At 36.7% G+C, this 25,586-nt stretch overlaps 1 protein-coding gene across 1 annotated transcript in view; it reads right to left on the reverse strand.

The window, feature by feature from the left end:
• Positions 1–25,586, reverse strand: part of ISPD (isoprenoid synthase domain containing) — a 308,561-nt gene that overhangs the window by 276,141 nt on the left and 6,834 nt on the right. Inside the window, exon 2 of the mRNA XM_003782721.3 lies at positions 20,770–21,046. Coding sequence (XP_003782769.1) covers positions 20,770–21,046 — 277 coding nt within the window. The remainder of the gene's footprint in view (positions 1–20,769; positions 21,047–25,586) is intronic.

Here is a 25,586-nt window from a genome sequence, read left to right on the forward strand (position 1 = left end):
TGGCACAAAAACAGAGAGGTAGATGTATGGAACAGAATAGAGAGCCAACAGATGAATCCAGCCACCTACCATTATCTGATCTTTGACAAGCCAATTAAAAATATTGAGTGGGGAAAAGATTCCCTATTTAACAAATGGTGCTGAACTAACTGGATGGTGTCCTGTAGAAGACTGAAAGTAGACCCACACCTTTCACCATTAACTAAGATAGACTCTCACTGGATTAAAGATTTAAACTTAAGACATGAAAATATGAAAATACTAGAAGAAAGCATAGGGAAAACACTTGAAGAAATTGGCTTGGGCAAAAATTTTATGAGGAGGACCCCTCGAGTAATTGAAGCCATGTCAAAAATACACTTTGGGGACATGATCAAACTTAAAAGTTTCTGCACAGCCAAGAACACAGTAAATAAAGCAGGTAGACAGCCCTCAGAATGGGAGAAGATATTTGCCAGTTATGTCTCTGACAAAGGTTTAATAACCAGAATCCACAGAGAACTCAAACGTATTAGCAAGAAAAAAACAAGCAATCCCATCTCAGGCTGAGGAAAGGACTTGAAAAGAAATTTCTCTAAAGAAGATAGGCACACGGCCTACACATATATGAAAAAATGCTCTCCATCCTTAATCATCAGACAAATGAAAATCAAAACTACTTTGAGGTACCACCTAACCCCAGTAAGATTAACCCATATCACAAAACCAGAGATGTTGGCATGGATGTGGAGAAAAGGGAACACTTCTACACTGCTGGTGGGAATGCAAATTAATTCATTCCTTTTGGAAAGACATCTGGAGAACACTGAGAGAACTAAAAATAGACCTGCCATTTGATCCTGCAATTCCTTTACTAGGTATATATCCAGAAGACCAAAAATTACATTACAACAAAGATATTTGTATCAGAATGTTTACTGCAGCCCAATGCATAATTGCTAGGTCATGGAAGAAGCCTAAATGCCCATCAACCCACAAATGGATCAATAAATTGTGGTATATGTACACGACGGAATACTATCAGCCCTAAAGAAAGATGGAGATTTTACCTCCTTCATGTTTATATGGATGGAATTAGAAAATGTTCTTCTTAGCAAAGTATCTCAAGAATGGAAGAAAAGTATCTAATGTACACAGCCCTATTATAAAACTAATTCATAGCTTGTATAGGAATGTCATTACCTAATTATAGCCTTAGAATATGGGAAGGGAGTGGGAGAGGGGAGGTAAGGGAGATGGATAGGGAGAGGGAGGGTGATTGGTGAGGTCACCTCTATGGTTTATCTTACAAGGGTATAAGTGAATCTTTCTAAAAGCAGGGTATGAATGTCTTAACTCAATAACTAAGAAAATGACATGAAGGTTATGTTAACCAGTTTGATGAGTGTATTCCAAAATGTATATGAAAACAGCATACTATACCCCATGATTGCATTAATGTACATAGATATGCTATAAGAAATAAAAATAAATAAATAAAGTTATAACCCAATTATAGCCCAAGAAGAAGGGGAAAAGAGAGAAGGAGGGGAGGGGAGAGTGGAGGGAGAGTAGTTGGTGAGACCACACCTACAGTGCATCTTACAAGGGTACATTTGAAATTTACTAGGTGTAGAATATAAATGTCTAAACACAATAACTAAAAAAATGCCATTAAGGCTATGTTGACCAGTTTGATGAAAGCATTTCAAATTGTATGTAAAACCAGCACATTGTACCCCATGACTTCATTAATGTACACAGCAGCTATGATTTAATAAAAATTAAAAAAAAAAAACACTCACCAGTGGGAAAAAAAAAGAAAATGATATTGACAGCAACTAGAATCAATAGTAATGAACTAAAAGTGGCAACAATGCTGATAAAACAAATTCTGTAAATGTGTATATAACTGCTCATCTTTCTTCCCTTAGCTTATATAAATGAACAAATATAAAGTAATAATTATAACAATTATCTGTTGGATTTCTAACAGACAAAGTTATACATACAATGATAGAATGAAGGAAAAAATAATTGTCATAAGAGTTATTTCTCTCTAACTGAAATTAAAGTAGAAAAATCTGAAGTAAATATTAGAATGTATATTGTAGACCCTAGAGTAATGATTTTCAACTTGTGTGCTGCAAGAGGATCCTAGGTGTGCTGTGAAGATTTTTATAAAGCACCAGTTCAAGACACAGTAAGTATATTCTATTTTTTACTCTTTTTTTAATCAACATAATTTAAGCGTGCCACGAAAATTTATAAGTTCAAGTGTGCCATGATATAAAAAAGGTTGAAAAACACTTCCCTAAAGCAGTCACTAACAACATAAGTCAAAATTAAAGTGAGAATAACATTAAAAGAACTAAAACATCACAAAAAAAAATTCACTGAACGCAGAAGAAAGAAGTAAAGGTAAATAAAGGAGACAAGAGACAAGAAAAGCAGAATCTAGGCTTGGCACCTGTAGCTTAGCAGCTAGGGCACCAGCCACATACACTGGATCTGGCAGGTTTGAATCCAGCCCAGGCCTTCCAAACAATGACAAATACAACCCAAAAATAGCCAGGCATTTTGGCAGGTGCCTGTAGTCCCCACTATTTGGGAGGCTGAGTCAGGAGAATTGTATAAGCCCAGGAGTTTGAGGGTGCTGTGAGCTATGATGCCACAGCACTCTACCAAGGGCAACATAGTGAGACTCTGTCTCAAAAAAAAAAAACAGCAAAATCTAAAGAGAAAGGAAATCCAAAAACAGAACCAAATAAGGGATGAAAGATATGAAGATTACAGAAAGGATATAGAGGAGCTTAAGGAATTGAAGCAATCAATCAATGAACTTATAGAGGCAGTAAAAAGTATCAATAACAGATTAAGTTCTGTTCTTGTAAGATCTGTTCTCCAAAAACCATGGAGAAGAAATAATCTCAGAGCTAGAAGATAAAGCTCTTCTGAGCTATCAAAGGCAATAAAAGAAGAAAAGAAGAGAGAGAAAGCAGAATGCTCACTGAGAGAATTATAGGACTTCATGAAGCATTCAAACATATGAATTATAGGTATCCAGGGAGGGGAGAAGAATGTCCCAAAGGAATGGAAGCCCTACTGGAGGACATCATAAATGAAATTTTTCCAAGTATCACCAAAGATTCCAACACACTCCGCTCAGAGAGATTTCAAGCCCCAGGTCATCTCAACAGAAACAGAACCTCTCTAAGACACATTATCAAAACCTGTCCAAAGTCAAGATGAAAGAGAAAATCCTGCAAGCAGCTAGGAGTAGGGTCCACTGACCTACAGGGGCAGGTCCATCAGGGTGACAGCAGACTTTCAACTGAAACTTCTCAAACCAGGATGGTCATCTACCTTTAACCTTCTTAAATAAAACAATTTTCAGGCCAGTATTATATATCCTGCTAAGCCAAACTTTAAAATTGATGGAGGAATCAAATCTTTTACTGATATGCAAACACCAAGGAAATTTGCCATAAGACCAACTCTACAAAAAATACTTAGACCTATTATCCACACTGACCATCACAATGGACCACAAGCAAAGTAAATACCCAGAAAGTAAAAAACAAAATCTAGCTTCCATATGACTTAAAGGATAAAACTAAGCAATGGTCTTTCAGAAAAGAAAATGAATAGAACTCTACCACATTTATCAATTCTCTCAATAAATGTTAATGGCTTGAATTCCCCACTGAAGAGGCACAGCCTGACTGATTAGATAAAAAAGCACAAGCCCATCCATATGCTGTCCCCAGGAAACACACCTAGCTTTGAAGGACAAACCAAAACTCAGGGTGAAAGGATGGAAAACAATATTTCAGGAAAATGGAAGTCAGAAGAAAGGAGGAGTCACAATCTTATGTTCAGATACAAATAGATTTAAAGCAACTAAAGGCAAAAAAGACAAAAATGGACGCTTCATACTGGTCAAGGGAACAATACAACAAGAGGACATCTCAATTTTAAATATTTATGCACCCAACTTAAATTCTTCCAGATTTATGAAACAGATCTTAATTGGCCTAAGCAATATGATATCCTATAACACTATCATAGCAGAGGACTTTAATACCCTCTTACAGAGCTTGACAGATCTTCTAAACCAGCAGTTCTCAACCTGTGGGTCATAACCCACAGGAAGTGTATTAGAAGGCCGTGGCATTAGCAAGGTTGAGAACCACTGCTCTAAACAGAAAGTAACAAAGAAACAAGGGACATAAATGTGCCCCTAGAATAACTGTGTTTAATAGACATATACAGAGCACACCATCCCAAAGCAAATCAAACCTCAACAAAATTAAAAGAATTGAAATTATACCATGTGTCTTCTCAGACCACAAAGCAATAAAGGTAGAATTCAACTCCAACAAAAATTTTCATCCCCACACAAAGTCATGGAAACTAAATAACCTTAAGCTAAATGACCATTGGTTCAAGGAAGAGATAAAGGAGGAAATTATTAACTTCCTTGAACATAAAAACAATGAAGACACAAGCAACCAAAACCTGTGCAACACTGTAAAAGCAGTCTTAAGAGAAAAATTTGTCACATTAGATTCCTACATCCTAAATACAGAAAGACATCACACCAACAATCTTATGCATCATCTTAATAGAATGGAAAAGGAAGAGAAAATCCAATCACAAACTGAGCAGAAGAAATGAAATAACCAAAATTAAATCAGAAATTAATGAAATTGAAAATAAAAGAATTCAGAGAATGAATGAAAAAAAGTTGGTTCTTCAAAAACAAATAAAATCAACAAAACATTTCCCAGATTAACCAGAAACAGAAAAGTAAAATCTTTTATAACTTCAATCAGAAATGAAAAGATAGAAATAACAACTGAGACCACAGAGATACAAGTGATTATTTTAGACTACTAAAAGAAACTCTATACCCAGAAATTTGAAAATGTGGAGGAAATAGACGAACACCTGGAATCACACCATCTTCCTAAACTTAACCAGAAATTGACCTCTTGAATAGACCAATATCAAGTATTGATATTGAATAAATAGTAAAAAAAAAAAAAAAAAAAAATGGAATGGACAAAAAACAAGCCCCGAACCAATGGCTTTATGCCAGAAATCTATCAAATTTTCAAAGATAAGCTACCTATACTGTAGAACCTACTCCAAATCACCAAGAAGGAAGGAACCTTACCAAACATGTTCAATGAAGCAAACATCACCCTGATTTCAAAACCAGGAAAGAACCCACCTAAAAAGGAGAACTATGGACCAATTTCACTAATGAATATTGATGCAAAAATACTCAAAAAAATCTTAGCTAAAAGACTGCACATACACACTTAAAAAATTATACCTCATGATCAAGTAGGCTTCATCCCAGGAACACAAGGCTGGTTTAACATACGCAAATCTATAAATGTAATTTACCATATCAATAGAAGCAAAAACAAAGATCATATGATCCTATCAATAGATGCAGAAAAGCATTTCATAAAATCCAGCATCTCTTTCTAATTAGAACACTTAAGAAAATAAGGCATATGAGGCACATTTTTTAAGCTGATTGAATCCATCTATGACAAACCCACAGGCAACATCATACTGAATGGAGTAAAAATAAAAGCTTTTGCACTTAGAACTGGAACCAGTTAAGGATGTCCACTATCACCACTACTATTCAACATGGTTCTGGAAGTTCTAGCCAATGAAATCGAGCAAGAGAAGGAAATGAAGAGCATCCAAATGGGAGTACAAGAGGTCAAATTCTCACTTTTTGCTTATGATATGACCTTTTACTTAAAAAAAACCCACAGTCTCAACCACAAAACTCCTGGAAGTGATCAAGAAATACAGTAAGGTCTCAAGGTATAAAATCAATGTGCACAAATCAGTAGCCTTTGTATATGCCAATAACAACCAAGTTAAGAATCAAATCAAAGACACAATTCCCTTCCAGGAATACACCTAACAAAAGAGGTGAAGGATGTCCACAGAGAAACTCTATGAAAAGAAATAACAGAAGAAATTAACAAATGCAAGAATATACCATGCTCTTGGCTGGGAATAATGAACATTGGTAAAATTTCTATACTTCCCAAACCAATCTACAAATTCAATGTAATCTCCGTTAAAATACTAACATTATACTTTGAAGAACTAGAAAGAATAGTACTTCATTTTGTATGGAACCAAAAAAAAAACCAATAAACAAAGCTATTTTCAGTAATAAAAACAAAGCCAGAGGCATCACTATACCAGACTTCAGGCTATATTACAAATCCACAGTGATCAAAATAGCATGGTATTAGCACAAAAATATAGACAAAGACATATGGAACAGAATAGAAAATGAAAAGATAAAACCAGTCTCTACTTGCCATCCAATCTTTGATAAATTAAATTAAAGCATACACTGCAAAAAAGAATTCTTATTCAACAAATGGAACTAGGAGACCTGGATAACCACATGTGAAAGACCAAAACTGAAAATGCACCTTGCACCACTTACAAATATTGACTCAAGATGGATAAAAATTTAAATCTAACACATGAAATTATAAAAATCTTAGAAAAAAGTGTGGGAAAAACTCTTGATGATGTTGTACTGGAGAAAGATTTTATGACAAAGACTTTAGCAGCAATCACAACAACAAGAAAAATAAACAAATGGGATTTAATTAAACTGAAAAGCTCTGCACAGCTAAGGAGACAATTAAAGCAAACAGACAGCTTTCAGAATAAGAAAAGATATTTACATGCTGCAAATCTGAGAAAAGATTGATAACTAGAATCTACAGAGAACTCAAATTAATTAACAAACAAAGCAAACAATCCATCTACCACTGGACAAGAGATATGAACAAAACTTTCTCTGACAAAGACAGGTGAATGGCTAACAAACATTTGAAAAAAATGTTCATAGTCCTTGATCATCAGAAAAATGCATATCAAAACCATCCTGAAATATCACCTACCCCCAGTAAGAATAATCCACCACACAAATTCTCAGAGCTGCAGAAGCTAGCAGGGATGTGGAGAGAAAGAAACACTTTTACACTGTTTGTAGGACTACAATCTAATTCATAGTTTTTGGAAGAAGTATGGAGAATCCTCAAAGACAAACTCAAATTAGACCTCCCATTCCATCCTGCAATCCCATTACTAGGCATCTATCCCAAAGGAAAAAAATCATTTTATCATAAGAGCATATGCACTAGATTGTTTATTGTTGTAGCTCAATTTATAATTGCAAAAATGTGGAAACAACCTAAATGCCCATCAATCCAGAATGGATTAATAAACTATGGTAAATGTATACTGTGGAATACTATTCAGCCATTAAAAATAATGGAAATGTTACATCTGTTTTTTTAACCTAGATGGAGCTGAGACACATTCTACTTAGTAACATATCATGAGAAGGGCGAAGTAAAAATCCAGTACTAACATCAAGCCAGTAGATGATCTAATACATATCCACATAAGAGAAAAACTCAAATCAGTTAAAGGTTAGGGGCAAGAGAAGGAGGGAGTGGGGAGAGAGGAGGAAGGTCGAGAATGGGTGTGCCCTCACTTAATGGGTATAATGTTAGAGTGTATGGCACACCTCTTGAGGGCAGGACACAATTATAAGAGGAATTCTACATAACAAATGCAAACACTGCAACCTAATTCTTTGTACCCTTAAATTAACCTGGAACAATAATAAAACAATAAATAAGAATATTTGTTTGTGGGGGAGCAGAGTTTTACAAATAAAACATGGTAAATGTATACCATGGTATATGCGACATAATTTGATACAACTTTGAAAAATAATTCAGCATCATCTGACAAAGCTGATGACCTTGCATATGCCATGACTCTAGAGAAATCCTGGTACTTGGGCACCAGAATACATATATAACAAGATTCATAGCAGTAACATTTCCATTATCAAAAATTTAGAAAATAAATGTTCTTCATCTATAAAACTGATATATACAGTAGTGATTATGCATGAACTATATCTCTGAACTATAGAATGAAGTATAACTATAGTTTTCATGTACACAGATATATATGAAAACATTTTCCCAAATATATTATGTAAAATAAATGGTATCAAAAATATATGCAAAGCAAAAAAAAATCATATAAACAATACCAATATATTCTTTAGGGAAACATGTTACAACTAAAAGGGAACAGAAAGCTGGGTGTGGTGGCTCACGCCTGTAATCCTACCACTTTGGGAGGCTCAGGCAGGTGGATTGCTTGAGCTCAGGGCTCAGGGGTTTGGAATCAGCCTAAACAGGAGTGAGATCTGTCTCTATAAAAACTAGAAAACCTAGCTAGGCATTGTGATGAGCACCAGTAATTACAGCTACTTAGGAGGCTAAGGCCAGAGAATTGTTTGAACCCAAGAGTTTGAGCTTGCTGTGAACTATGACACCATAGTACTCTACCCAGGGTGACAGAGTAAAACTCTGTCTCCCTCCCCCCACCCAAAAAAAAAGTTGTTTTAATTAAAAGAGAGAGAGAGAGAGAAATAGAGAAAGAGAGAAAGGAACAGGAAGGGAAGGGAAGGGAAGGGAAGGGAAGGGAAGGGAAGGGAAGGGAAGGGTGAAGGGGGAAGGGAGAAGGGGGAAAGGGGAATGGAGAAAGGGGAAAGAGGAAGAGGAAAAGGGAAGGGGAAAAGGGAAGGGAAGGGAAGGGAAGGGAGAAGAGGGAAAGGGGAATGGAGAAAGGAGAATGGGAAAGGAGGAAGGGGAAGGGAACGGAAGGGAAGGGAAGGGAAAGGAGAAAGGAAAAAACAATGTTTGTGTAGTATTTATCTATCTGGGAAAATTAAAATTGGGGATGAAACAGAGTTTGAAAGTTACTGGTAATGTTCTATTTATTATATCAGGTTGTGGATGTGGAGTGTCCAAAGTTCTCTACATGCTTTCAGTACTTGAAACTTTACCAAATGGGTATTCATGGCCTCCCAGTTTGATAACTGAAAATAGCTTCTCAAGAGCAGCCACCATCCACATTTGAGATCCCAGTCTGATAAGAATTGGTATGTTCCAAGAACTGACAGATTATGGTCTATGGAAGTCAAACAATTAGTTAGAAAAGTAGTACACTGTGAACAGCATTGAAAGCACACAGTGAAAACCAGCTTCAGGGGTCTTTTATTTAATGAGACCCATGAAAAGAGATCACACATGAAAATAACCTGTTTGACCTTTCTGTTCTTCACTTGTCTAGCTATTTGGTATAAACAGATATGGGGAAAAAGAGCTAATGCCAATAGACACATACTCCATAGCTGTTTCCATGTTAAGAGACCTTTGTTCAGAAATAGACATGCAATGATCCCTTAATTTTATAATGAAATTCAAAGTACTGGATTGTTGTTTAAAACACAAGGGAGTTCCAGTCTAGGTCAAGTCGCTCATCACACAAAAATCCAATTATTGAGACAATGAAAATTGCCAAGAAAGAAAACAATTTTTTTTAAATGATAGATATCTTATTGGGAGAATGAGGAAGCTACCTCAAATCTGTTTCCCCAACTAATGGAGATTGTGGGCTTTTAAAAGGAGGACCACAAGCCTTGGCACAGATTATGGTGTAACTAACAAAGGGCTATGTGTATTGCAGAGAGGTTATGGAGGACAATGAATGTTAACATTTGGAACTCTGCCCTGCAGCTATCATAATCTCAGCTCCTTTGTCTTATAGAAAATCCAACCATTTCTGGGAAACAACACCAAAAGTCTAGTTAAGGGTGTAGAGGATTATAAAGAACATATAGTATAGGGATTACTCAAATTTGTTCATGGAGCAGTTACAGTATCAAAATTAAGGCATCAGTAAGAGCAAAGCCTGTTAGCTGCCTCCATGATGCAGCTATCTGGGAAGTTTGTTATATGAAGCATCATTTGCAAGTTATCAAATCTTAGTACTAGCTTAATTACCCCTGAATGGAAGTTTAATAGCTCAGCACAACAGCTATTACTTGTGTCCCAGGTGAGTCTATGACAGTATTTCCATGTATCAATGCATGAAAACCACAGACACAAGTCACAAAATATGGAATAATGAGCACCACCTGTATTGTTTTGCTTTACTGAACAATACTTAATGATACATCAATATAGTAAGTGCAACATGCATTCCTCCTCAGGTATCTGCATTCTAATTAATTATGACAATGTATAACAGAAGTCCTCCAACCATATAATTACGAATTTAGTTAACTGACTTATTTTTTATTTATTTATTTTTGTGTGTGTGTGAGACAGAGCCTTAAGCTGTCACCCTGGGTAGAGTGATGTGGCATCACAGCTCACAGCAACCTCTAACTCCTGGGCTCAAGCGAGTCTCCTGTCTCCACCTCCCAAGTAGCTGGGACTACAGGTACCCACCACAATGCCTAGCTATTTTTTGGTTGCAGCCATCATTGTTGTTTGGCAGGACCAGGCTGGATTCGAACCCGCCAGCTCAGGTGTATGTGGTATGCACCTTAGCCGCTTGAGCCACAGGCACAGAGCCAGAGTTATTTTTATTGAAAGACTACTTAATAAGTGTCGACAGAACCATATTTTCATACTTAATAATTGGCAATTATGACATTTGAGATATTTTACATTTTTATAATAGAATATTTCCAATCTCCTTTTGACCATCAAATGAAGAAGGGATATTTTCTCTCAATAAAGAAATACATGTTTTAGAAAAAATTCTCTTCAAATCACTGTATTACTATACAAAGAACCACTAAATCTGGATATGAAGCAAAAAGGAACAGGGAGGCCCTCCAGGTTATGGTAACTTATTATAATTCCTAAAATTAAATTGATACATTAATTCTAATATGATCAGAAATATTTCACTTGGATATTAATAGGTCTTGTTTCATGTTGATCCCTAGATATACTTGTCTGTTCTTGATCCACCTCTTCCCCAACCTCACTTAAAAATAATTCACGGCCAGGGGCGGTGGCTTATGCCTGTAGTCCTAACACTCTGGGAGGCTGAGGCAGGTGGATTCTGAAAGCTCACAGATTTCAGACCAGTCTGAACAAGAGTAAGACCACCATCTCTAAAAACAGCTGGGCACTGTGGTGGGCACTTGTAGTCCCAGCTACTCGGGAGGCTGAGGCAAGAGGATCACTTGAGCTCAAGATTCTGAGGTTAATGTGAGCTATGACATCATGGCACTCTACTCAGGATGACAAAGTGAGACTCTATCTCAAAAAAAAAAAGTAATTCATAAGACAGAAGCACAGAGGTAAGAAACTTAAAATAATTTTAAAAGCTTTTCATATAGTACCTTCCCCAGCATGAAAACAGGTTACTTTTACTTCATTTCATGGCAGTCTAGTTCAGCACTTTCCCTAGGCAATTGAATCTTTGCCAATAAAAGCCTAAAATTTTTCTCCAAATAGAACTCTCTACTCTCTCACAAATAAAATCATTTATTTGGATCTAGGATTTAAGTCCAACAGATAATGATACTGGATCCGATAAGCCAGGAAGGATTAACTCACCCCAATACAGGAATAAATTCTGACCTTCAGTGCACTGATCGCAATCAAAAAGTAATTATTAGCCATGGTTCATTCTACTAAATGTCAAATACCCAAATGCAGAGTCAAAAATCTCCCAAGTGCTTTTCCCTTTCTATTTTAAAATACATGCCCAGAACACGTGGCATAAAGTTACAAAACTAGGTAGTAAAAAGGTATGTTCTTTCTGATGCACACATTAATAGAATTTCCAAACTGCTTTTAATCATTGCTAGTCATGTTGCAGAATCCAAAGATTACATACATTCAACATCAAGTCAAAGTTTCTATTTATATAAATAAAGATGATTCAAATATTTAACTAAAATAAAGATAAATATTTTCTATCTAAAAACCAGTCAAAATATTTAATAAAGGTATTTCTTCCTACACAAGTAATTATGACTATTGACATATACAAAAGCTACTGATTTGTGGACAATGATTTTATATCCTGAGACACTGATCATTTTGATCAATGTCTTTGATTTTGATCAATGTCTTTGCTTTTGATCATTTCCAGGAGTCTTGTGGTTGAGTCTCTTGGGTTCTCTAAGTATAAAATCATATAGTCAGCAAAGAGGGAGAGGTTGACCTCCTCTGCTTCCATTTGGATGCCCTTTATTTCCTTCTCTTGCCTGCTTCTATTGGCTAGAACTTCCAGCACTATGTTGGATAGTAGTGGTGATAGAGGACAACCTTGTCTGGTTCCGGTTCTAAGTGGAAAAGCTTTCAGTTTTACTCTTTTCAATAAAACATTAACTATGAGTTTGTAGTAGATGGCTTTGATCAGATTAAGAAATGTGCTACCTATTCCTATACTCTTAAGTGTTCTAATTAGAAAAGAAAGCAGAATTTTATTGAATCCTTTTTCTGCATCTGTTGAGAGGATTATAGGATCTTTGTATTTGCTTCTGTTGATATGATGAGTTACTTTTATGGACTTGTGTATGTCAAACCAGCCTTGCATCCCTGGGATGAAACCTACTTGACTGTGATGAATGATTCTTTTAATGTGTAGTTATAATCTATTGCCTAGGATTTTATTGAAAATTTTTGCATCTATATACATTAGTGAAATTGGTCTGAAATTCTCCTTATTTGTTAGGTCTTTTCCAGGTTTTGGCATGAGGGTGATGTTTGCTTCATAGAACATGTTAGAAAAGATTTCTTCTTTCTCAAGTTTTTGGAATAATTTCTGCAGCATAGGTGTAAGCTCTTCTCTGAAGGTTTGATAGAATTCTGGTGTGAAGCCATCTGCACCAGGGCTTTGTTTTGTTGGGAGTTTTTTTTTATTGTTTCTTTGATCTCAGTTCTTGAAATCAGCCTGTTCAAGATATCTATTTCTTCTTGATTAAGTCTAGAGACAGGGTATGATTCCGGGTATTGATCCATTTCCTCCACATTGTCAGATTTCTGGGCATATGGTTTGTAGTACTTAGAGATAATCTCTTGTGTTTCTGTAGCATCTGTTGTTATTCCTCCTTTATCATTTCTGATTAAGATTATTAGAGATTTTACTTTTCTGTTTCTAGTTAATCTGGCCAAAAGTTTACCAATTTTATTTATTTTTTCTAAAAACTAGCTTTTTGTTTCATTAATTTTTCTGAATGATTCTTTTGTTTTCAATTTCATTAATCTGTTTTAATTTTGGTTATTTCTTTTCTTCTGCTGGGTTTGGAATTAAATTATTCTTTCTCCAATTCCATAAGATGGTTCATGAGTTTGTTGATGTGTTCTCTTTCTATTTTTCAAATGTAAGCATCTCATGCAATAAATTTCCCTCTTAAGGCTACTTTTGCTATATCCCACAGGTTTTGGTAACTTGTGTCTTCATTGTTGTTATAGTTGAGGAATTTAACAAGTTCCTCTTTTATCTCTTCCTGAATCCAACTATCATTCAGTGTAAGATTGTTTAATTACCAAGTCTTTGTGTGTGGATGAAAATTTTTGTTGGAGTTGAGTCCCACCTTTATTGCCCTGTGGTCTGAGAAGATACAAGGCATAACTTTATTCTTTTAATTTTGCTGAGGTTTGATTTGTATCCTAGAATATGGTCAATTTTGGAGTACATACCATGCGCTGATAAGAAAAATATATTTTCCTTAGCTTTGGGATGGTGTGTTCTGTATATGTCTATTAATCCCATTTTTTCTCAGGTCATATTTAAGTCCTTTGTATCTTTGTTTAGTTTCTATTTAGAGGATATATCCTGTTCTGTCAGAGGGATGTTAAAGTCCCCAGATATTATGGCATTATGGGATATCATATTGCTCAGACCTATCGAGGTCTGTTTCATAAATCTGGGAACATTTAAGTTGGGTGCATAAATATTTAAAATTGAAATATCTTCTTGTTGTATTGTTCCTTTGACCAGTATAAAGTGTTCATCTTTGTCTTTCTTAACCCGAGTTGCTTTAAGTATGCTTGTATCTGAAAATACAATTGAAATCTCTCCTTTCTGATTTCCATTTGCGTGAAATGCTGTTTTAGATCCCTTAACCCTGAGTCTAGATTTGTCCTCCAGGACTAGGTGTGTCTCCTGGAGACAGCATACGATGGCTTTTGCTTTTTTATCCAATCAGCCAGCCTGTGCCTCTTCAATGGTGAATTCAGTCCATTGACATTTATTAACAGAATTGATAAGTGTGGTGGCATTCTGTTCATCTTATTTTGTTAAAGTCTGTTGTGTAATTTTATCCTCTGCACCACTGTAGAAGCTAAGCTTTGACCTTAAGCTTCTGGGTGTTTACTTTGCAGATGGTCCATCTGATGGTCAGTCTTGAGAATAGGTCTCAGTATTTCCTGTACAGCAACTCTTGTTGCAAATTTCTTCAGTGCTTGTATATCCATAAAGGATTTGATTTCTCCATCAATTTTGAAGCTTAGTTTACCAGGATATAAAATTCTGGAATAAAAATAGTTTTGTTTTAGAATGCTGACGGTGGATGACCATGCTATTCTAGAAGCTCTTGTGGAAGGTTTCAGTTGAAAAGTCTGCTGTCATGCTAATGGCTTTGCAGGTCAGTTGGCACTTAAGCCTGGCAGCATGCAGAATTTGTTCCTTCATCTTAACTTTGAACAGGTTCATTACAATATGTCTTAGAGAGGCTCTTCATGTTGCCCAAATTTTTCTGTTGGTTCCTCCTCATGTGGTCTTTCTTCTTGTTCACTTCCTTGTTCTCCTTTTTCCTTCTTACTGCCTCCTTTGCTTCAAACAGAAGTCCTTACTCTTGATGATAGTATGTTGCAATATGTTGCCAGACACCAGGTAGCACTATGGTTTTTTTAGGAAACAGCACAGCCAGCAACCTCTATGGTCCTTATCCCAAACTTGCCTTTGGTGATCACCTGATTATTTCCTCAGCATTCAGACCCTACCAGGTTGGTTTTAAAGCTCACAAGAATCTTTCAGGAGCAAGTCTCACAGTGCCCCCTGAGTCCAGTTCCCACGGAATGCAGGAGTCACTCAGACTGTTCCAAGAGTGGAATTCTAATCCCAGCAGGCAGAATTAAGACAGCTATTCTTGAGGGCCCTGCTAAGACTTTCTCATGACCTTCCAATGACAGCTCCCTGGCCTCCAAGACCTTCTCAGTATGGATGCCTTACCAGCCACCAAACCCATGGCAAATCTACGCCAACCAGCATTCAAATCCAGTTGCTGTACACTGCTCAAGTCTTTCCACTCTTCTAAGCTTTCCGCGCAACACATAGCTTCCCCCAACAACTGAAAACATCCTCTAATCCCAGACCTTTGTGAGGGCCCGCCTGTCATCATCACTTGCCTAATTCATCATATTTCCACCACTCTGGATCATATGCTGTATCTAGCTCACTACTTACTCACTATACTCCCTGAGCTATCACTCTGGATAGGGTCCTCAAGCCAGGAATGGCTGGATTCTCTATTTTTCCCCACTCATTCTATGAAAGTTCAGCTGAATGAGCCTTCTGGTCACTACCTTGCTCCACTCCCTCCAGTCAAGAAGTACTATTAGCTAAAATATATAAAAATTATGTTCAGATATTAAAAGATATAAAATCAAAAATAGGAGATGAATTATATATGGAAAAGAACATGATGGAACTCTAAAGAAATGAAAAATATTACAGTTTTATTTTCAAAGGAATATCATGACACTTCTGACTGACTTCTCAAAAGCACTGTAAAAGCAAGGATACAGTAACAGTAGAAAAAACAAGAAAATAAAAACTGTAGACTTTGGCTCAGCACCTGTGGCTCAAGTAGCTAAGGCACCCACCACATACACCTAAGGTGGCAGGTTCAAATCTAGCCCAGGTCCACCAAACAATAATGATGACTGCAACCAAAAAAAAATAGCCAGGTGTTGTGGTGGGTGCCTGTGGTCCCAGCTACTTGGGAGGCAGAGGCAGGAGACTCACTTGAGCCCAAGGGTTGGAGGTTGCTGTGAGCTGTGATGCCACAGCACCCTACCCAAGGGGACAGCCTGAGGCTCTGTCTTTAAAAAAAAAAAAAAAAAAAAACTGTAGACTTAGAATTTTATATCTAGCCAAATCACCATCAATAGGTAAGGGAAAAATAACCTGAAAGAATTTTGCTATTAGCCATATGGAAGCCATCGTGTCTCCTTATAGACTCTCAGAATATAATATGTGCAACAAAGAGAGAAAAACTGGGTCCTAGTGACAATTTTGAGCTTTTATGTATAGGCAACTTTAATTCCAGTCTTAACTTTGGAAATCTTAATCTCAAGGCAATGTAGCTTCAATTTATTTTTTATTAACCAAAATAGAACTTATATATGAGTTATAGATGAGTTATATATAGAACATATATATGATAATATATATATAGTTAATGTGAACATATATACTCCCCCACCCCACACACATATCCTTCTGAAACACTCAGAGAATTAACTTGTTCAGGAAATGATGCATCTGAAAAGGACCTTTGGGTAGAATTTGAAAACTGAGAGCTAAGAAGAAAAATGAGAATCAGGTAAAGAGTCTGTAGATAACTGTGTAAGAGAACAAAAGAGAATAAATCAAAAGGAGGCCTGAAAAACAAACTGTGAAGTGACTACAACTAAAGTCAATGGAATTTTCATGTCATAGGGTAGAATTTGATTCAAGATCACTCTTACAGTTTACTGATGCCAAGTTTAAAAGATGTCATATTTCCCACCAACTGAAGTGCAACTACAGCATAAGCCTCAATTCCATTTATTTTTATGATTACAAATCAGAATGGTATGAGAAAGCAGGAAGTAGTGCCTAGATTTAATTGAGGCTACTAGGGCAGTACCCCAATTGTGGTTTAAGAAAACTTAGAATGAGCTGGGAGCAGTGGCTCACGCCTGTAATCCTAGCACTCTGGGAGGCCAAGGCAATTGAATTGCTTGAGCACAGGAGTTTGAGACCAGCCTGAGCAAAAGCAAGACCTTGTCTCTACTAAAATTAAAAAACTGAGTCAAGAGGTTCGCTTGAGGCCAAGAGTTGGAGGTTGCTATGAGCTGTGACACCACAGCACTTTTCTTGGGGCAACTGCTTCAGACTCTGTCTCAAAAAAAAAAAAGAGAGAGAGAGAGAGAGAAAAGAAAACTTAGAATAAGCAAAAAAGGTTCCTGGGTGTCTGATACAGGTATCTGCTTAGAACAGACTCTCAGATTAGCTGAATCCTGCCTTTGAGGCTTTTTACACCTTTCAAAATAACAGATAGCAATGCAAAAATTTCTTAGCTACAAATGTGCAAATGAATTCTGTCTAATAAGGTTCAAGTAACTCCCCATAGAAAAGCCAGTTTTGTTTTTTAATTCAACTTACCTTTTCACTCGATATAAATGTGTGTTTCACTAGAGTCAATTTTGAGCAGTGGTAACATGTCAGTGCCCGCTGTGGGCACCCTGTCACCAAGCAAATAAAAAGTGCCAGGATGCAGATTGAAGGTACATGTCTGCAAGAGGTGGGCTTTCCATCTGTCTTCCAAGAGCCCAAAGAAACCTCTCTCTTGGCCTTTTATTGAAGGCCACAACAGAAGTGTGGGCCCACTTGCTAGGATCACATGTTTAATGGTTGCTAACTGCTCTTTCTGCCCAGGCTCAACTTCCAGCCTGTTGTCCGAGGAATGTTACAAAGTATAACACTTGCATGTTAACAAGCTACAGGATCTTATCTCCTTAATGTATGCAGTTGCCTGAGGGCTTGTCTCCAGGCTGTAAAACCTCTCCAGGTAGGCTAGGAGATTGTCTTGTTCTCAGCACCTTCTTCAAGAGCAGGTGGCTTCTATAAGCCTGGTGCTTGGCCTCCTACAGTAACATCTGTGTGGTTCCCTCACTAATAAAGGAAAATTCTTAATGTGGCTATCAGTATGAAACTCTTAATGTGGCTTAATGTGACTATCTGAAATTCTCAATTTGGCTATCAGTATAAACTAATTTTAACCTTGAAAAATAAAAATCCTTTAACACCAACAAAACCAAGGCAATTTTGTAAATAAAAAAAAGTCAAAAAGTTTACTTCCAAATAATTTTTTGTAAAGTCTTAATCTGAAGGAGCTCTTTAATCAGAAAGTTTCCCACAGATTTCATTAAAATTTAAATTTGTTTTAAGATGCATAATATGATTAAATCTTACAACTTATATCCTGATTAGCAAACTTAATTAAAAATTTAACTAGTCTAACAGGAATTCTCACAAATCTATAAAAAAAATGGCCATATATCTTAATATGTTTTATTAAGTCATATGCAAAACAATGTTACCCTTAGCATATGCATTAAAGTGAGTAAAAAGGCCTCTTTTGCCTTTTTTAGACCTACTACCAACAGAATCACTTTAGGGACAAGCACTCAAAGATGCTTTCCAGTATAGTTCTTGACAACAAAAAATTCCAAATATGTGATTATTATAGTGAGCTTGAGTGACAATTTTTCAACAGGTAACATACGCAAAATTTTGTGTATAATGTAGTATGCCCTGGAATTTATACGCAAAATTTTGCGTGTAATGTAGTACATCCTGGAATTTATACAGTCATCCCTAGGAACTTTGTCAAATGTGTAAAATTTGAGAATTTCTTAAAAGTTGTAAACCCTTTGTTCTTTTATTCCTTCTGACCACTCTTGCAACTTGTCACATTGCTTCTACCACAATTGAGCCATCTAGAGAAGAGGAAGGAGTCACTGGCAAAGCCTAGAGCCATGAAAAAGTTTTGTGGCCACTAAGGGTTCCTGATCCACAATTTTCACTACCTTAAATACCAGTTAGAAGATACATGAAGTCTGACAATTAAGTTCACAAATGTACCACTGTGCAATTATGTTGGCAGCACTGTACAAATAACTCTGTAAGGTTTCATAACCTTGGTATGTCCATGTCTCACAGCTGTATTCATGTCAACTTGTGGTGGTGTCTTGCTGAGCGGTGTTTCTCATTTGTTGTGTGTTTTTGTGTGCTACAATGAGAATGTCAGAGCTTGAATTAGAGCAAGGAACAAACATTTGTACATTTCTTGTTAAACTTGGCAAGAGTGAAAATGAAATCAGGGATATGTTAGTACAAGTTTATGGGGATAATGAAGAAAATGGCAGTGTACAAATGGATTAAGCATTTTTCTGAGGAGAGAAATATGCCATTGATGAAGAGAGGTCAGAGTGGCCAGTAATAAGCAGAACTGATGAAAACATGTAAAAATGCATCCAATTGTGTCTCAAAATCATGAGCTGACTGTGAGAAGTGTAAGAGACCAAGTATAAACATCAGTCAAGAAAACAGGAAAATCTTAACTGAAAATCTTGGCCAATAACTCACGGCTCTTGCATCAACAATGCACCAGCACACATGGCAGTGTGTGAGGCAATTTTTAGCCAGTAAACAAATAATTATATTGGTACACCCTCCCTACTCACCTGATCTGGCCCCCAAAGACTTTTTCTTTGCTCAAAGATAGAGGAAATATTGAAAGGAAGACAATTTGACAACATTCAGGACATCAAAGTTAATACGACAACAGCTTTGATGGCCATTCCCAGAAAAAGAGTTCCAAAATTGCTCTGAAGGGTAGACTAGGTGCTGGCATCAGTGCATAGCTTCCCAAGGGAAGTACTTTCAAGGCGACCATAGTGATACTCAGTAACAAGGTAGTAGCACTTTCTCTAGGATGAGTTTGTAAACTTCATTGTCAGATCTTATATTCAGGAATAAATTAGAATGCTTTACATTAAAAACTGTGCAAGAATGCTATAGATAAAGTAAAATTAAGTCAAGTTGCAGAAGGAAGAGAAGAAATTAGGGAAAGTTTCTCCCTGACTATGACGATTCAAATATATAAGAATAATTAAAGAAGTCAAACTTCCTGTGCACCTCGATGGCTAGGTAGGCTTTATTTATCCTGTTGGTCTATAATCCTTGGAGGAAAACTATCACTTAGATCTTAAAATTTATCTTAATACCATTTGTAAGCCTTAGCACTCTAATTTCCAGTCCCAAGAACAACCTAGAAAGTATTAGCACGTATATTTTCACAAGTACGGAAAATGGTCTCTGAGAAGTTGAAAAGGTTAAAAACACTACACCACTGATAATTACAAACTTGAGACTGGAGCCTACTTCTATTATATCATCACAGTGTAGTATTTTCCTTTCACTATTTGTCACATTGAAACTGCATACTTAAGTTTAGTATCTGCTACTATATTTATAGATTTTTTTACCTGGTAATAAAGAAAAAAATAAATATATTCTAGAGATTAAAATAGGTGTTTTGCTATCCTATAGCTTATTTTTGTGAAACAGAAGTGGAAACAGAATTCTTTGTCATCTCAAGCTGATTCACTTTAAGGGGTGTGAAAAATCTGTGTGGCTGTTTGTGCTAGAAAATCAAACACTTGAAAATTTAAAACACAAAATTGAGATTTTTTAATTTTATATCCCACACTTGAACAATTTGTCATTTTCATATAATTGCATATTTTCATTCAATTCCATTGGTATCTCTATTCTAATGCCATTATTACTGCATTCTTCTCCACATGGTTCATGCTACATTATAATGATAAATGACTACAGCAAAAGAACTATTCTAGAGCAGTCTCACAATCTGTGTGGATAGTACTATAAAGTTCCTAAAATAAACTACCATAACATCTTTAGGTCACGTCTATTTTAAGCCATTTGACATTTAAATATAATACAATTCTATGGAAATTCAGCAAATGAACCACATTATATTAGTGTTTGCCCTCTTTATCCAGACTCAGAAGTAAAAATACTTACCCCATGTTCCTTAGCAGCTATGACAACTTTGAAGAGGACATCTTCCTCAACAAATGGTCTGACAGCATCATGGATAATCACAACTTCTGGTTTAGACAGTTTTGAGTCAGGCTGGTCCTCTGCCAGTGCCTTTAGTCCATTGAAAATTGACCTGTGACGGGTCCCTCCAGCTTCAACGAGTGAGATGCGCTTATGCTGGTACTTCTGAATGATACTGTTCATTGCTTCCATGTTCTCGGACGTTACTGCCACAACAATGTCCTTTATCCAACATACTCTAAAAGGAAAGTATGTGTACATTTCATATAGATTCCTAGACAAGGCTAATAACAGAAAACTGCATTACTACTAATATATTTTCATAGAGAAATTAAATACTGAAAGTTAATAACAGAAAACTGAATTACTACTATTAGTATGTTTCCATAGGGAGATTAAATCATGAAAGTTATTAATATATCAGTTTTACCCATTTGTATTAAGTTCAGTAAAGATGTTGATGAAAAAGAATGAGTAAGCATTTCACACTTAAGTTATATATGGTCTTTTATATCAGAGAATTTTATATATATATAATCTAGACAGGTACAATATGATATATCAAGTATGTTCATTTTTGATACATCTGCATTATGTCAGATAATGTCAAGTTTTTAAGTTAAATTTGAACTATCAGAATATCAGTAGATTATATGGGAAAATAAAAAATAATAATATGCTTTTAAACATTTCCAAATACTTGTTCCCCAGCAGGATCAGCATAATTCAAAACACTTTTAAGTTCCAAGAATTAACTGTCTTTTTCAAGAAGTTCATTGAATTGGCAGCCAACCATTGGAATACTAACAAAGCTGAAAACTTACCACAAGCCTTCCCCACATCAAGGTGAAATACGTAGCTTAAATGGAGAGATCATAATAAGTAAGTTTGTAGAACTAAGGTTTAAGTAAAATGGAAATGCTTACAATTGAATAAAATAGTAAAGGAATTGCTCTCCTGAGTCATATTTTTGAGCTGGTGACACACTGGACTGCAAGTCGTCCGCACTATCCAACAGCGACTGCACTGAAATCTGGAAGATTTCCCTTGAACACCAGGGCTAAAGGAGGCAGGTGTCACTGTACAGTCACTGTCCCACTGCTGCAGGCCCCAAGCAGGACAATTACCTTTAAATACTGAAGAGACCATGATATGCACTCTGATAAAGTCACTTAATTTTTAATGAAATTCTTAGCCTATGAGATCCTATATGTTCATGTTAGACGAGTTAAGTCTTGAAAATATTTTAAGGAGATACAAGGCCTTAAAACTACTGAATAAAAATTACTTTCTACTTTTTTTAACCTAAGAATTGAAAATCAATATTGCGTTGTATCACTCAGTTATTCACAATTTCCCACTTCTGTTATTGAACAAATCCTTCTTGCAACCCAAAACCCTATTCTTTCTGTAGCTATAACAATACTATTCTGGTGAACAAAACCAAGAGCTACTTTATAGGTGCACTGCCTTTTCATTTTAAGTCTATTCCTTTAATAAATATTTAGCAAGCAGTGAATAAATGTTCAGTATTGAGGGTACAATAGAAATAGGCCATCACTGCCCTCACAGAGCTTACAGTCAGACATAAAGCAAATTAAATACCAATCAACTGCAAGCCACAGTCAAGTGCAATGAAGGAGAAGTCTAGGGTCTAGGACAGCACGTACACTGACTTGCTGACCAGTATGGAGAAGGCCGAGAGGGTATTGCCCAAGGGAGGGAAGTTTACACTGAGATCCAAGCAGTAGATGTCAGGTAAGCAAACAAAGGGGCTTGGAGGGAGAGAGAGGGTTGGTCCAAACAGAGGCCATGGTAGAGTCCTCAAGGGCTAGGAGGAAGTGGAGCTGGAGTTCCCTGGGCAAGGAGAGGAACCAATGAAGAGGCTGGAGGCCTAAGCAGGGGTTCAGCAACCTTTTCAAAGTTTTAACCTTTAATCTTAAAAACGACAGGCAGCCATAGAAAAGCTTTAAGCTGGTGAGCATATTCATACTAATAAATAAAAGAGTACTTTCCCATTTTCTAGGCACCATTCTATGACATAATAGGAAGGAGTCCTCGGTAGCCAGAGTAATGGACCCTACAATATATCCACTTCCTAATATATGGGAAGGGAATTTCTGCAGATGTGACTAAATGAAGGATTTTGAGATGGGGAAATTATCCTAGATTATCTAGTGGATCCAACATAGTCAAAAGGGTCCTTATAAATGCAAGAAGGAGAAAGGAGGGTCAAAGAAGGAGATGTGATGAGAGATGCAGGTGTCAGATTAACACAGGGCCCCAAGCCCAAGAATGTGAATGGCCTCTAGAATTTGGAGAAAAACAAGGCACGCCCCCACCCAGCTCCTGCAGAAGGAATGCAGACGGCGTTGCCAACAACCATGATTATAGCCCAGTGAAACTCAATTCAGACTTCAACCTGTAAAATTAAGATAATATGTGGTTTTAAGCCATTCAATTTGTCATAATTTTAACAGCAGCAATAAGAAACTAATACAAGAGCATAAATTTTACTCTGGCTACAAAGTGGAGAATGGGCGGGGTAAAAGGAGGAAGGGCACAGGGACCAGGGAGGAAGCTGCCGCTGTGGTCCAGGCAAGGCACTGATGGCAGCCTGGCTCTGGACGCAGCTTATCTATGGGATTTGGGAGATAATCTAGAGGTAGTCATCCATAAGAGTAAGAAAATGGCAAAATGAGTCAAGGACCACATAATATAAAATAACAACAGTGAGCATAAATTAAGTATTAAATATGTCTTAAGCACATTTCAAATTTTAACTCATGTAATACTTCTATACTGTCTCTCATATAATACAGAAAAGTCAGAAAGATATGTAAACATACAAATATATATTTTGTATAGATATAGAACAATATATGTATTGTTCTATTCTGCCACCTATTCTAAAAAAGGACTTGAAGCAGAAAAAAATATTTTTACCATTTCATCAAGACAACATTCCATTTTATCTCATCTCATCTTGTAGAATGTAGGCTCCATAATAGCAGACATAGCATCCACTCTGCCCATTGCCTTACACCTAATTTCTAGAGGGTGCTCAATATATATTTGTCAAATGATTGGCCCTGGTTTGTCTTATCTACTAGGAGCAGTATAACATCTTACAACAGTGTAGTCTCAAGGATTACGAGAACAAAGGGAGGCTCTCCCCATCAACTTGGTTAGCTATCAAAACAAAGGTGAAACTAGCATTCCTATGCAGTGTAATTTTGTTGACTGTTTCTTTGGTTCTGGTATTTGACTCTTTACTCTGATTTCAAGATCCTAAGGCTCCTAAAAGACCAGGATTCCTTTTCTGTTTTATTTAATACCTTTGAAAATTTTTAATCATAGATAAAAAAAAAAACAGTGCAATATTACCCACAGAATGCCAAAAAAACAGTCCATAGTAACCTTTGCAAGCAATAAAAGGGGTTCTGAAGTAAGACCAAATGTGGTTGTTATCTGTTTTGTAGGCTCAACCTTTCATTGCAAGTTCAACAACTAGAATTTACAACATACTTGCACAGTTTAGACATCACGCTGTGATTAACAAATCCCTTGGCAAGTGGCAAGTGACAGATCTTCGGTCCCTCCAAAATGTGGATTTTCCAAGTTTCTCATTCCACTGCCACAGCTGTCACCCAGGCATCTCTCCCACAGTTTGCTGCACCAAAAACTTCTTGGCTGTGTCTTCTTTCTCATCTTGTCCTAACCCATTTCATTCTCACCACTTGTGTATGATCTTTCTTAAGCACAAATCTTCCAGACCCGACCTCAGCCTACTAAGTCTCCATGCACATCTGTTGGTCTCTTCTACACTCCTCTTATAAACCAAACAATTCCCGAAAGGGAAAGCCTTACCTTCTCTCACACCCAGGTCTTTGCATGTGCTACATACTTTGTCTCCCAACACCGTCCCCACTTCCATCCCTGTCCCAACCCATCTACTCTTGTCCGAGTACTACTTGTTCTTTAGTTCTCGGGTCAGAGACAGCCTTCCCCAGGAAGATTTCCATGACCTCCATTCTGGAGCCAGCGTCCCTGTTTCCCAGCTTCCAGAATACTCCTGTCTCTGGAGAACTTAAAGATCACACTGCAACTTTTACCTTCCTCACTAGGCCGCCAAATCACAGAACGCAAAGGTGATACCCTAGAACTTGGCACATACAAAATTTTCTATCATATTACCAGCAGAAACAATACCCAATATGTATGGCACGTTTGCTACTAGGTACTATGCAATTTGGAGACCATTTCACCTGAAATATCTCACCCACCTTAGCTCTGCGAACTGTCACCTCAACTTTACAGAGAATGGACACTGTATTGTCACACAGGTCAGAAATGAGGAGACCAGGCTGTGCTCCCAGTGTGACTTAGGAGCTCATACCTTCAACCTGTGTAAACACACTATCCATTAACACTGTCTCTGAGAAGCAGAGCATAAAAATCATTATTATCTCCAGCACTTCATTTATGTTAAGGTTGAACCATGTGACGTTGCTGCTTTTATAAGCAAAAGTGGTGAAATTTCTTATGATCTCGTGTAACTCCAACAACAGTAGGCGTTCCTTCAATCATGTGTTCGTTTGATTCACCAAACATCAAGCAAGATGCTGGGGATATAGTAAGGAAGAAAGACGGACAGAATTCCTGACCTCACAAACCACATGTCAGTAAATAACAATTAAACAGAGAAGAGAATGTCTGAAGTGAGTATAAAAATCTGCTCTTTTATATAAAGTTATTAAAAGCAATCAAATGTATTT

Source organism: Otolemur garnettii, unplaced genomic scaffold (assembly GCF_000181295.1).
Source record: "Otolemur garnettii isolate 467f Iridium unplaced genomic scaffold, OtoGar3 scaffold00005, whole genome shotgun sequence".
Taxonomy (NCBI): Eukaryota; Metazoa; Chordata; class Mammalia; order Primates; family Galagidae; genus Otolemur; species Otolemur garnettii.